Here is a 13,729-nt window from a genome sequence, read left to right as displayed (position 1 = left end):
AATTAAGAATAGTACATTAAAAATAGAAAGTTACTGTTCTAATAAAATTTTAGTGTAGGCTAAACAAAAATGCAGAATGAATTCTTTTCAGTACTTGTTATTTCAGGCAACAAGTAACTTCTGAATTCTACAGTTTTCATGTGCAGTAGTCCTCATTTTAAAGGTATAGTTTGTTCAGTCAGTTATATAGAACAGACTTTTTACTTGTGGATTCTGTAGTTTTTTTTACATGCAGCTATGACCTTTCAGGTTTTTATTTATATGGCTTATTATTCCCAGGAAGTGTGCTAATTTTCTATTTTGTGGAGTATCTTTTGCAAGCTTAATTATGTCCATTTTTCACGGTTTATTCATGTAGTAGCTACTTCCTGTCTGCAAGAAAAACATTGTTTTGATGATAAAAATCTTAAACATCTGCTTTAGCCTAAGTCTTGGAATTTCTTTAGAAGAGTGATTTCAGGCTTGTACAAACGAGTTCTTCTCGGGCCGGACTCCAGTTACTTCCTGTTTCTCTTAAAGGCAGTGTGCTTGAGCATCTGAAATGGAACTTGGTTCATAAAAGGCTTTGTTCCAGTCTGATATGAGCAAGTAAATTTTCCATATTGTCCCATTTAGCCTCTGCTCACACAGCAGTGAAAGCTGAGGTGATAAGTACATTTCTGAGTCTGAAGTTGTAAAGACTCATTTTGGACATTGGGGTTATTCATTAAATAGACAACTTTGGCAACTCTTTTAATTTTTTATTTTTTTTTTTAGAGCATTGAATGAAATGTGGAAATGTCAAAATCTGCTACGACATCAAGTAAAGGATTTAGTTGACCTAATAAAACAACCCAAAGTGAGTTCACTTTATCTTTATTCACTAGAGAATATGCTGTTTTAGTTAATATACTATTTTTCAATTCCATTTGTTTGACTATATTAAGCTTAATTTTAGTGACTTACAGAAAATACTGTGAAGGTTAACTGATATTCCATTAGATAACGATTTCTGTAGAAAGCGTGTATACATTCTGTTTGTGAAATTGAACAGGGAAAGGGTGTTATGGCAATTTCTAAGATATTTTGCCAGTGATTTGATACTAAAATATTTTCTCCCAGTGTTTGAGTTTTATCTTGCCAGGAGTGTTCTGGCTCTTGAAAGAGGGTAAAACCAGCATATTATTTCTGACTGCTAAATCAATTAAATAGGAAAAAGTACACTATGTATGCAAAGTTCTAATCTTATGAATGATTTGTTATTTTCAAGAAGTCAAAATATCTTTGTCCCAACAGGTTACTTTTTTCTCTTCCCTCTTGGGAGCTTCTTAAATAGTATATTGGAGACACCAGACTAAAATTTGATTTTTTTGCTTGCAAATTTGCTCAGAAGGGAAAAAATGAACATTTATAGAGCATCTAGGATATTTTCATAAAGTAAATTTAGATTTGTTTTAGCTATTTGTATGTTCATACTCATGTTTGGGGGAGGGGAATTATGAGATCAAATTCTTGGTGTAGTTTGGAATATAATTAGAACTTGACTTTCATGCCAAAAGTTTGATCTGGTGCGTTTTTAGCAGAAGTAATATAGGGTAGAATGTGTTGTCATGCTCACATTCATATGAGTCTCTGGGTGTGATTTTTATTTTCTATATACATATGTAGTCATACCATGGTAAATGTAATGAACTCTCCATTTGCTGGAATTACCTGAACCGGGAAGAATGAGTAACTGTGTGATGGGATTATCTAACGTGTCTGCTTAGAAATGCTACTGTCTTGCTGACAGGGGAAGGCTGCAGTGACATTCATAATTTTGACTTAGTGCTTTAAAATGTGCTGTAACGTTGTATTAAATTCTAAGTACAGTGAATGCTAGTACAACAGTGCGGAGAGCTCACGAGCAGGGAAGACACAGAACAGTCAACATGAGATCCTGCTAACGTCTTCAAACTTTATTTCTTTGCCAGGGTTCTTTTATACACATTTCTATAATGTATGCCTACGTGTCAAACTTTAACAGGTGAACAGACAGCAGCAATGTTTGCATGCTCCTTCCAGGAGCCGTCACTTCTGCATCTATTTTTAGCCATAACTTGTTTTGCTCAACCTGATGTTGCACCAAGGTCGCCGTGTCCTTGTCCCCGATTGGTTGCTGTTTCCCGCCTTTGCTGCTCCTGCTTGGGCTGGTAGGAATCTCCTTGCTGACACAGCACCTCCAGGGAACTATGCCCTTGTGCTGTTAGCCATTCTCCAACAATTCCCCCTTTTTCTTTAGGTGCTGCGTGTACTAATAGACCCCTATCTGGCAAACGTGTCATTTGTTTCATTAAACATGAATAGGCAATTCTAAGAACAACAAGCATAACAATTATTATGACAAACCAACGCAATACTTCCAACAACAACGTTTTTTACCCGGGCACAACGTTTCCGAACAAAGAAAAGAACCATTGTCCGAGAGGGTCATCCATTATCTTAATTTTCTGGGCGTGGTCACGTAACCATTTGAGTTGTTTCTGAATTGATTGTCCATGGCTTGACAAATTAAAACAACACATACCATCAAATTCGTCACAGCTGTGTCCCTGAGCTAGAAGTAAAAAGTCAATAGCTGCTCTATTTGGAAGGACAACATGTCTTAAACTGTCCATATCCTCCTCCATTTGTGTAAGCACTTTGGTAGTAACGTTAGCCTGTTTTACAGACCAACATGCTAGTCTTTCAATGGATTTTAAGGCTTGGGCTGCTGCCACCCCAGGGGTAAACACAGAAGCAAACACTCTGGCAGTTAGAGACCAGAGCTCTACTTGATCGTTACATTGAGATGGAAATGTATGGATGGCTTGTTTTGTCCTTTTTAAGCTAGCTGTGATATTCAGCCACTCTCTTTGAGGTGCAAACATCGTTAGTTTATTCCATGGGCTATTAGACGGTTTAATGTGTCCTAAAGATAATTGCTCCGCTACCAAGGTTTTTGCCTGCTCCAGACTTTCCTTTTTTAGCGGCCACTGTTTGACCCACACTGGCTCGTTGTGTAACCACACCAAGGGAATCGGGAAAGTCCAATCAATGACTGCACCTAAAAATGTGACTCAGTCACTAGTCTCACCCCAATCTGATCTAACACATCTCTCCCGATTAGGGCCACAACCCCTCGGGGTAGGGGCATTACCGTGAGGATAGTGGTGGCTCTATGTCCGTCCAGATAAATCACAATTATGTCCTGACTTTGTTTAATAGTTGCTGTTCCTCCTACTCCTTCCACGCTACCAGCAACGTCCTTTGTGGGCCATGAAACCGGCCAAGCAAGCTGGTCAACAATAGAAATATCAGCACTGGTATCCAATAGTGCCTGCATGATGACTTGTTCCCCTCTATTATTCAAGGTGACCATCGTCACCGGCCTCTCGTTAAGCGGCATGGAGAGCCTGACAAGTCCTCCTGTGGAGCCAAATGCTCCTTCTCCTCTGACCATTTGGTTACTTGTTGTTAAACTTGTTGTTAATTGTGACAAAGACACTAACTGTGCAATTCTGCTCCCGCGCGGGATAACAATTGGCGGAAACGATGTTTGAACCACGATATAAATTTCACCCTCAAAGTCACTGTCTATAACTCCAGGCAATACAGAAATTCCTTTTAACCCACTTGATGAAGGTCCCAGTAATAATGCTCCTTGTGTTTCACCATTGATAATTGTAGGTCCGCAAACTCCAGTAGGAATTTTTTGCGGTCTATTGTCAATAAGTGTCACATCTGCTGATGTTGCCAAGTCCAATCCGAGGCTGCCGCTGGTGGCTGGGGATAGTTGTTGAGCCAAGATGAATCGGGATATGGTCCCAGGACTGGTGTATCGCTGCTTCTCCATGCTACTGGAACCGCGATTGGTGTCCTCGCGCTGCGACCCCTTGCGCTCAGCACCCCGTTTCCCAATCAGCGGCATACAGCGGTGTTGTGGTTGTCCTGGTGGCAACTCTGGCACCAGACTCCTAACTCCCTACACTGATGCCTCTTATGCCCTAACTTTTCACATGTAAAACGTCTAAACTTTCCTCCTCTACTAACGTTGAAATGCCCCCCTCCTCCCAATGGCTTTAAGGGGGCAAGGGCAGCTGCAAAAATCTTGCTGCTGTTGTAGATGACCCTCGATTATTTTTTCTCCAATCCTTTCTCCCAACCTTTCTATCGATTCTACTAACATTGCCTGAGGACCCACAGGTACCTTGCTCATTCGATCTAACATAAATTCGATTGTGGCATCTGCTGGCAAGGTGATTAATATGGCCCTGGTGGCAGAGTTGCAATTCTCCAAAGCACATTGGTGCAATAATGCGTGTTTTAAGGCTGGAGCTAGACGTGTCTTGTTCAAAGCTGTTGAGAGCCGGTCCACAAAAGCGGCAAATGACTCCTGGGCACCTTGTCTAATGGACATATATGATGGAGCAGCTGGAGTTTCCCTTACGTTTGACAAGGCTTCCCTTGCCAGCCGCATGGACTCCATACAGTGTTCAGGACCCATCTCCATCTGCATTATGACCTGAGCGAAAGGTCCGGTGCCCATGAGCTGTTCCACCGTGACACCGGCCAACGGATCTCCCCGAGCCAGTTGTGTTTGCGCTGAAATGTCACACAACCTTTGCCAGTGCGCATGCCACAACAACAACTGTGGGGGAGTTAACACCATACGAAACACCCCTTTCAAGTCCTCTGGCATCAATATATGCGCGCTCCAGAGGTAATTAATTAATTGTTGAACAGGTTCTCTATGGACCCCAGACTCATTTACTGTAGCCCGTAACTGCATTAACAATTTCCAATCTAAGGCATAATAGGAAGCTTGTTGTCCACCTTCAGTGGGTGTAAAACTCACTGGCAGGGCATGTACACTAGATGCAGCAGAGACCACCTCAAAATTCCTCTCTGTTGCGGCCTGACTAGCCAACGAGTCCCAATCCACCCTTGAAAACAGTCTTTTGCTAGATGCTCCCTGACTAGAGGATATGTACATCCTCTCTCATTCTTTAATTGGCGGCGGTTCAGGCCATCCCGTCTCCTCCTCCTCCGACTCTTCCCTTTCTCCCTGACCCTCAGCAGATAACAGAGGATCCAGGGGTTGTGGAGGAGCGGAAGGACGTGAACCATCTGGCGGTTGCGACCGCGCTGGAGTTTTTACTGCGACTGACGTGTGTGCAGGAGGGAGTGTATCACTTTTATAATCTCTAGTAATTTTTCCTGACCCCCCTCCTACTGCTCCCTCTCTGGGAAGCTCCTCATCTAATGCTTTTGTGGCGACTGCCGCAACCACCTTCTTGTACTGATGTCTTTTTAAAGCATTTATAATCTCCCTCCATGGCTTCAATAATTTTTTACATTCCTTACTATCTCTCGTGTCGTCTATAACAGCGTCCCATAACGCGTCTCTGAATCCCCTCCATTCTTCAACAGAAAATAATAGCCCGGGATCCTTAAAGGATCCTTTGGCTGTACCCACGGCTACCGCGCCCCCCCACTGCTTAACACAAATTGCACCCTTCTTTTCTAACACTCTCTGTAATAAATGTAATGCTACCTTTTTCTCCATTTTTTCTCCTTTATTTTCTTTATCTCGCTGTGCTGGCCAGTGTCTTCGATGCAGCACTTTAGATCCAGTGGCAAACAGACGGTGAGAATTCACAGAATTCCCAGATGTGACTTGCCTGTGCCCGCACAAACAAGTTTCCATCCCCTGTCGGCTGCATGACAAGGCTTCTCTGTCGGCTGTTCCTCTCCACCTGGCTCCAATCCTGAGGAAAGTCCCAAACCAAGGACAGGTCCTCAGTCCAAGGATAAGTCCCCAGTCCAAGGCCTGGTCCCTGTTTGGTCGCCACTTGTAGAGAGCTCACGAGCAGGAAAGACACAGAACAGTCAACATGAGATCCTGCTAACGTCTTCAAACTTTATTTCTTTGCCAGGGTTCTTTTATACACATTTCTATAATGTATGCCTACGTGTCAAACTTTAACAGGTGAACAGACAGCAGCAATGTTTGCATGCTCCTTCCAGGAGCCGTCACTTCTGCATCTATTTTTAGCCATAACTTGTTTTGCTCAACCTGATGTTGAGGTCGCGGTGTCCTTGTCCCTGACTGGTTGCTGTTTCCCGCCTTTGCTGCTCCTGCTTGGGCTGGTAGGAGTCTCCTTGCTGACACAGCACCTCCAGGGAACTATGCCCTTGTGCTGTTAGCCATTCTCCAACACAACAGTACTTCATTATATTTCAGTGTCTGTCTTCAAATGTTTCTCATGCACTAGTTTGGTTTTTATGGTGCAGTTTAAAAGCATTTAACATTTGAGTTAGGTCCTTGTTATTTTCTGCGTTTCAGTTGAAAGTGAAATTTCAACTTTTCCTTTTGTTTTCAGGGAGTTATGGTGAAAGTTCATTCTCGATTGTAAAATATCAAATATGATCTGAAATTAAACATGTAGGATTTGATAAATGCCAGCATAAGCATCACAGTCAAGTCAGTGTGTGCTGTTTACATGTTTGGATTTGTCAATTTGGATTTTATCCTATTTTTTGCTATTAAATGCTAGTTCTCTACACTTCTATATTCTCTTGAGTAACAAGCTTGCATGGGAGAATTTAGGGAGCTTGTTATAGTCACAAAACAGTTGTGAGTCATGGAATTTTACTTAATGCATTTTATTGTCAATTAACATAAGCTTTTAATTATTTATTCTGGTATTGAGAAATAAAAGCAAATAAATAAACACTTAGAGGAGCAGCCTTTAGCTCCCCTTCAGAGGTCTCTCTCCTCTGCTTTGCAGTCTACAGGCCTCTCACCATATGCTGTGCTCTGTCCCTTTGAGACAATGGCAGCACAGGAGAAGTGGGTCAGGGCATGGTAGTTCCCTTCCTATTGCTGCTGCGTGTTTCTTACCCACAGCTTCAGCATGGGTTCCTCCACTGCCTACAGTCCCTTTAGAGTCATACTTTCTGCAATATATCCTCTTTCAAATGTTTTCTCAGGGGCACAGTTGGCTCTTCTGGTTGAAGTTTTGGTGTGTGGTGGGTTGGTTCGTTGTTTACGGAGCCAGCTGAAAGTGACTTTGACTGGCACAAGGCAGTCCCTGACCTCCTCATACACAGGTTACCCCTGTACCTTTGGTTCCCCAAAACATGCTCATTATGCCCAATGCAGAAGATTAGCTATTTTGACAAAAATTTTTTTTTTTGTGCTCCTTGTGTGTTTTGTCTGGAAGTCTACCCAACTGATAATTAATAAACATTGTGTTTAACCAAAGACTGCATTTTTCATAACCATAAACTGAAAGGATATACAGTCCAAGTAATAATCTTAAGACAAATATCCATTAACCATGAAGAGCTATGAAAACTTCTTTTTCTTTCAGGAAACAAAACTGAAATGAACTAGTAACCTTTTAGAATATGACTTGGTGTTACCATGGGTTCTTTTTCACTTCGCTCTTATTTCTCCACTGAATGATTATATCTTAATTGTTGATTTGTTCTCCTGTAGATGTTGTCCCTGTGGCCAGTGGAGGCATTGTGAGAGCTCTTATAGACAAAGAGGAATAGGACAAGAAGTAGTGTACAGAAATTGCCACAAAGAAACTTTGATTAGTTACTAAGCAAAAAAAAATTGCGAGTAAGGGTGATAAAATATGGGAACAGGTAGCCCAGAGATGTGAAACCTTCATCCTTGTAAATATTTAAAATCCTACTAGATATGGCCTAAAGCAAAACCTGATCTGAGCTGGCCCTTCTTTGAGTAGGCAGTTCGACCAGTTGACCTACAGTTGTCACTTCCAGCCTACGTCATTTTGTAACTATAAATCTTTGAACTTCCCAGTCTACTGTTTTTCTTATCTCAGAAAACTTTTTTGCTGCTTAGTGAACTCTATAAGCATTCTCCTTTTTTTTCCTCTTAAGTGTCTCCTCAGTCTGTGCGCTTGAGGAGACTGAAAATGCGTTAAGAAACTTTTTGTTTATGATCATAATTTCTCCTAACTTGAGACAGAATGGACATCAGTCTTGCTTTTAAGATGAGTAACTTTCTCTGAAGAGCAAAAGCATAAGTCACAGCTCCTCTTGTTTTATCCTTCAGCGGTGTTATACAGTTAAATAAAACACATTAATTTGCCTGCTCCTGTAGAAAAGTGAGTGAATGCTGGTTTGTCTGTATTAGAATATAAGCGTCATTTGTTGCAGATGCTTCCATAGCCCTGAAAATGACAGCATTCTTCTGACACTATGCACTCAGTCTTTAGGTGGAAAACAGTCACAGAAATAGTCCATTTGAGCTCTTCATAAGTTATATATTAGATTGAAAAGTAATAAAAACATTTTATGTAAGTATATGTGAGATTGTGGTGCTGTAGGGATGATCTACCTTTTACTTCCTGTAACTGTCTGGCATTAAATTTGCACTAGTGGTTTTGATTTCTAACACGCTGATGTCTTAGCAAAATGGGTGCTGACTTGCTGATGATGCAGTATGGAATCTTTCTTGCTCAAGATCCCAGCAGAAATAAGTAATGTAAAAGTTTTACTTAATCCACTTTTCTTTTGTGATTTGCAGACAGATGCCAGCAGTAAAGCTATATTCTCGAAAGTGATGGTCATAACAAGTAAGTCAGTTAAAGTATTTACACTGTCTAGAAATTACAGTTGAACTATATTGCTTTTTGCTTTAAAAATTATTTGAGATAAATTTTATCTGTGGTGAAACTTTTTTATAAGATTAAATCATCACAAACGTGGTGTATGCCTTAAAGAATAAAGGCAGGTCTAAGCAGAATTACATTCTTACTCTAAAAATTCATCAGTCGTGAAGCTTATCACATAATATCTTGGTTGCATCTTTTGTGAGCTAATTCAAAATCAAGATGATCTAGGGTGGTCATGTCTATGGTAACATTTATTATAGAATTTATATTAACAGATGTTAACTACACTGCTAAAGAATGTACTAACTTAGTAGGAGATGTTGGTGTTGTAAATGCCATTGGGTGAATGCAAAGGAGTTTGGATTTCAGCAGCAGGGAAGGCACTTTGGAAAGTTAAGAACTGTGTAAACTGAACTCTGGACAAAGGAAAAAACCACCAATCCCAGAGTAACACTTTTTGTTCCCCCCAGCCTACCATGCCAGTAGCATTAAAACCAGTATGAAGAAGAAGAAAAACTTGAGTTAGAATTCTGAAATTTTAATTTTTAAATCTATTTCTTTTAAAAAGTGCTAAGTGTTCTGGCAGAAAAAAAGATACTGCTTAGGCAGTCTACATTTTTGATAAAAAATGTGGAGGAAAAACTGAATCTTCCTGCTTGGTTGGCCAAGTTTCAAATCCTTTTTTCCTTTTGTCATATAAAAGTTAGTCAGTTTGTATTTTTTCCGGTTCTTGTAGTTCTAGGTTGCATTTTATAAAAAAATCAATATAGCAAAACAAATTCATAGCAGAACTTGTTTTGAACTATCCTGTGGTCCTATACCATGGTCTGTGCTAGCTTTGCTTAACACTGGCTGTAACAAAACCATGAAGCTTCTTAACTATTACATTGATACTGTGCCAATAAATTGTCTTGCTATACTATAAAATGTAAATATAAAATAAGTATGTAGTTTAAGAAATGCATTTTACAAGCTGATTTTTAAATGTTCTAAGCAGTTGTAAAGCTTGTGTTTAGTGAAGGGGTAGTTTAGAAAAAATACCCTTTTGATGTTTTTCACACTTGTCGCATCAGGTGATCTATATACAGAGTATATTTTTCTGTGGAGTGTAGGCTTTGCATTCTAAGGCCAACTTCAGCTGTTAGTATAATTAACAAGAACAACTAGACTTGCTGACAAATGAGTGTGAAGGGTGAGGAAAGCAAATAGCCAGGGGAAATCTACAAAAATTAGTGTCTTTATAGATATGTCTGCGTTTTTGTGGCATTGTGAAATTTGGGCTTTTTGTGGTTTTTCTATTTGTTTGTTGGGTGGAGTGAGTTTTTTGTTTTAGTTTGTAGTGGGTTTTGTTAGGGTTTTTGTGTGGTTTGTTTGGGTGTGGGTTTTTTTTCCCCTTCTTCCTCCACCTCTCCCTCTCCCCTTGATTAATTTAAGCACTCACAGAAACGTTCTTGGTATGACGTTCCAAAGTTGTGTAATTTGCAGTACTGGTAATTCTGAAAATAAATTGTGATTTATTTTGCTTATTTAAAGGAAACCTTCCTGATCCAGGGAAAGCTCAAGATTTCATGAAGAAGTTCACACAAGTTTTAGAAGATGATGAAAAAATAAGAAGTCAGTTAGAAATGCTTGTTAGCCCAACATGTTCTTGCAAACAGGCTGAAGGATGTGTGGTAAGAATTGCTCTTAAAAAGTGAGGGTTTTTTTGAACAGAATTTATTAGAACTTTAACTGAAACTTCTATTTCAGAGGGAAATAACAAAGAAGTTGGGCAATCCAAAACAGCCAACTAATCCTTTCCTGGAAATGATAAAGTTTCTTCTTGAGAGAATTGCTCCTGTGCACATTGATACTGAATCCATCAGGTATTTTGTGTGTGTGTTGTTGGCAATAGATCACAGGATTTGAAATTGGGTTTTTTTTACTTGGTCTTTAAACACAAGCAATAATGGATTGGGTGGGTGTGGTTTAAGGCCTGGTGGCATGCAGTATTTTCTTCCGTTTCCCATTGGATGGGGGTTTTTGTGTCCTCATTCAGAATGTAGTCACAGAAACAACTGGATTGTCATTCAGCATAGAGGGGACAACCTGTCAGGAAAAACAGATGTGTTGCTGATGGAAAAAGTCTGGTTTGTGACTAGCTTATTGTACAAGAAGTACAATAAGTTCTATCCAGGCTATTCAGCTGAAGCTTTCCACCCAAAATATTAGCTCATGGTGACACAAACAGTAATTTAACTGAGGAAGCAAAGATTATGGTGATGAGGCATCAAGACCTGAAGGAGGAGTAAGCCAGTGAAGTTATGGAAGCGGGGGAAAAGTAGTTGCTGATATGTTGATTTAACAGCTGTATTTGAGATAAGCATTACTGTCAAGAGGAAGTATGCAGGAGATAGGTCTTTTAAATTTGTCATCAGCTCTTAGCACAACTCTTTATAACCAAGAGGAAAAAAATAACCATTAGTCTAAACATTGTAAGCAGTTATTTTCCATCAGTTACTAACAATCTGTAGCAGCTAGTAACCTCATCATAATTCTTACTTGAATTTGTTGCTTGTAATGCTCAAATTGTTTTCTTATTTTGGTCATGCTTTCAGAGTAATTTCAATATAGTTCTTAATTCATGATGGATAAATATATTGAATTTAATGCTTCGGAAGCTTTGATTTAGATAGGAGGTGACGGCAACCAGATTATGTATGTAGTGGACACATTTGTTTTATAGCAACCTTATGTTTTCAATCAATTCCTTTAATAAGATTTTATCTTAAACTTAGGAATGCAGTCATACGTGGTGGAATTGCAGTAAATACAAGGCTGTGTTTTGTTTTCCTCTTCAGTGCCCTTATCAAGCAAGTAAACAAGTCTATAGATGGAACGGCTGATGATGAAGATGAGGGTGTACCTACTGACCAGGCAATCAGAGCAGGTCTTGAATTGCTAAAGGCAAGTATAGTCCTGGTGGTCAGTGAGCATGTGAAACTTCATGAAACAACTTTGTTAAAAGAAATTTTTAATTCGCACTTATTATCTTTAGTCGTAAGCATGTGGTGGCTACCTGGAAGAATACTGGATTGGGTTTTGTTCTCTATGCTCTTAGGTGACACATAAGTAAGGTTGTGTTATAAATCATGTAGAAGCTTTTCTGGAAGTCAAAAGTAGTTGTGTGTGAGACAGGAGTAGCTGAGTTTTGATTATTAGAGTGAATTCAGTGGTTTGTCAGAATAGTTATACTGCTTTTGGAACTGTCCTTGTATATCAGTAGAATGCTGTGGTTCCTCAGAGTTCAGTGTAAATTGGGGTCTTGTCTATTTTAACTATGAGTTAACATAGCAAACCCCATCAAGTAGTCCAGGTTGACTTCAGAGGCCTCAGAATCTAAAGGACTCCCATAATGAAGTTTTCAGATTACCTTATATCTACTAAGGACCACATAGATTCATCTGAGAGTGTGTGACTCTTTAGCCAGATGTGCATATTTAGATAAAAGCACAAAAAGCTGGTAGCACAAAACTGAATCTGTGTGAGAATGAATCATGTGAAAGGCTACATGTATTTGAATGAAGGCTTTCAAGTCAGTACTTACATATTTGTGTGAACTGGCATGACATCTGAGGAAGAGGAGTAAGACTGCTCTGAAGAAAGTGGTGTATACATCATGAGAATAATCCAGAAAGGACAGATAGAGGAGTCCAGGAAAGAGAATGCCATGCAGTGAATTGAGGAGGAAGGTAACGGTTACAACAGAAAACTGCTTATGAAGAAGTTCTAGATTTTGAGGATCATTTCTCTGCTACAGGTCAGACTGTTATATGGAAAGAGGCTAATAATCAACAGCCACTTAAAAATGAAGGAAGGCAAATTTTGAGGGAGAATCAAATGAGGATTTCTTTATTTCATTTTTTCTTAACATGGGAGGACTGTCATACTTGAAACTTTCAAGTCCAGGAATCTGAGGAGAGGTAAAGGATCTGCTAAGCTGCTGTGGAAAGCTTGAGGGACTAGGGACCCTATTGGGTATGTCTATGTTGCTGTTTTAGAGATAGGAATTTCACTTCAGAGCACAGCCAATTGTTCCACTTAGCAAACAAGAATGCAGTCTGGGAGCACACAAGCTGGATTTCTTTCAGAGAAACAAAATTATGAGATGGGCTTCAGAAGCACATGTTGTGTTGCAGTGGCTAGAGTAGATTTAGTCAGTCTAGGCTGGATATTAGAAAATAGTTCTTCACCCAGAGGGTGATTGGGCACTGGAACAGCTCCCCAGGGAAGTTGTCACAGCACCAACTCTGAAAGAGTTCAAGAGGCATTTGGACAATGCTGTCAGACACATGGTGTGATTATCAGGGATGCCCTGAACAGGACAAGGAGTGTTGGACTAGATGTTCCTCAAGGGCCCCTTCCAATTCTGATTATTCTGTGATTCTATGATAAAAATTACTCTGAAGTAAAACTCCTGAAATGTGAGTATTGATTCATTAGTATCAGTTATGTTTCTCTCAAGACCTGCTTCTGCTGTAACCCAGTACTTGCTAATGTAGATGTAGCCATTGAGATATACATGTTCACAATAATAGGAGGAGAAGCCAAGACTGGAGAAATAAGTTTAATCTAATGAGATAATGTGTAAAGAGAGAGGAAAAAAAAAAAGAGAAATGTGCATCATGGGACAAAACCAGGCAGAGTATCATAAGTGTTTGCGTATGGCAGTGGAAAAAAGACTCTTAATGAAATGTCCTAATATAAGTGAACCTTTCAAAAAATACTAACATGGCTTTCATCATATTTTGGCAGGTACTTTCGTTTACGCACCCTATCTCCTTTCATTCAGCCGAAACTTTTGAATCTCTCCTCGCTTGCTTGAAAATGGATGATGAAAAGGTGGCAGAAGCTGCATTACAGATTTTCAAAAATACAGGAAGTAAAATTGAAGAAGACTTTCCTCACATACGATCGTAAGTTGTATATCTTACTCTGAGTATTGCTCTTTACTGTATAGGATTTTGGAAGTTCTTGCTCTTCCTTTCACCTGCTGTAGCATCGTCCTACTATCTTTTGGAAGAAAGTACTATTTC

The 13,729-nt window shown here is 39.6% G+C and overlaps 1 protein-coding gene across 1 annotated transcript in view; it reads left to right on the top strand.

The window, feature by feature from the left end:
• Window positions 1–13,729, top strand: part of PDS5B (PDS5, regulator of cohesion maintenance, homolog B (S. cerevisiae)) — an 82,727-nt gene that overhangs the window by 33,619 nt on the left and 35,379 nt on the right. The window contains 6 exon segments of the mRNA XM_009078250.1: window positions 757–838; window positions 8,567–8,615; window positions 10,188–10,327; window positions 10,404–10,519; window positions 11,495–11,600; window positions 13,449–13,609. Of these exon segments, the coding sequence (XP_009076498.1) occupies window positions 757–838; window positions 8,567–8,615; window positions 10,188–10,327; window positions 10,404–10,519; window positions 11,495–11,600; window positions 13,449–13,609 (654 nt within the window).

This window comes from Acanthisitta chloris, unplaced genomic scaffold (assembly GCF_000695815.1).
Source record: "Acanthisitta chloris isolate BGI_N310 unplaced genomic scaffold, ASM69581v1 scaffold2187, whole genome shotgun sequence".
In the NCBI taxonomy this organism is placed as follows: Eukaryota; Metazoa; Chordata; class Aves; order Passeriformes; family Acanthisittidae; genus Acanthisitta; species Acanthisitta chloris.
The sequence above is the reverse complement of the archived record's forward strand: the minus strand, read 5'-3'. Positions and strand labels throughout refer to the sequence as shown.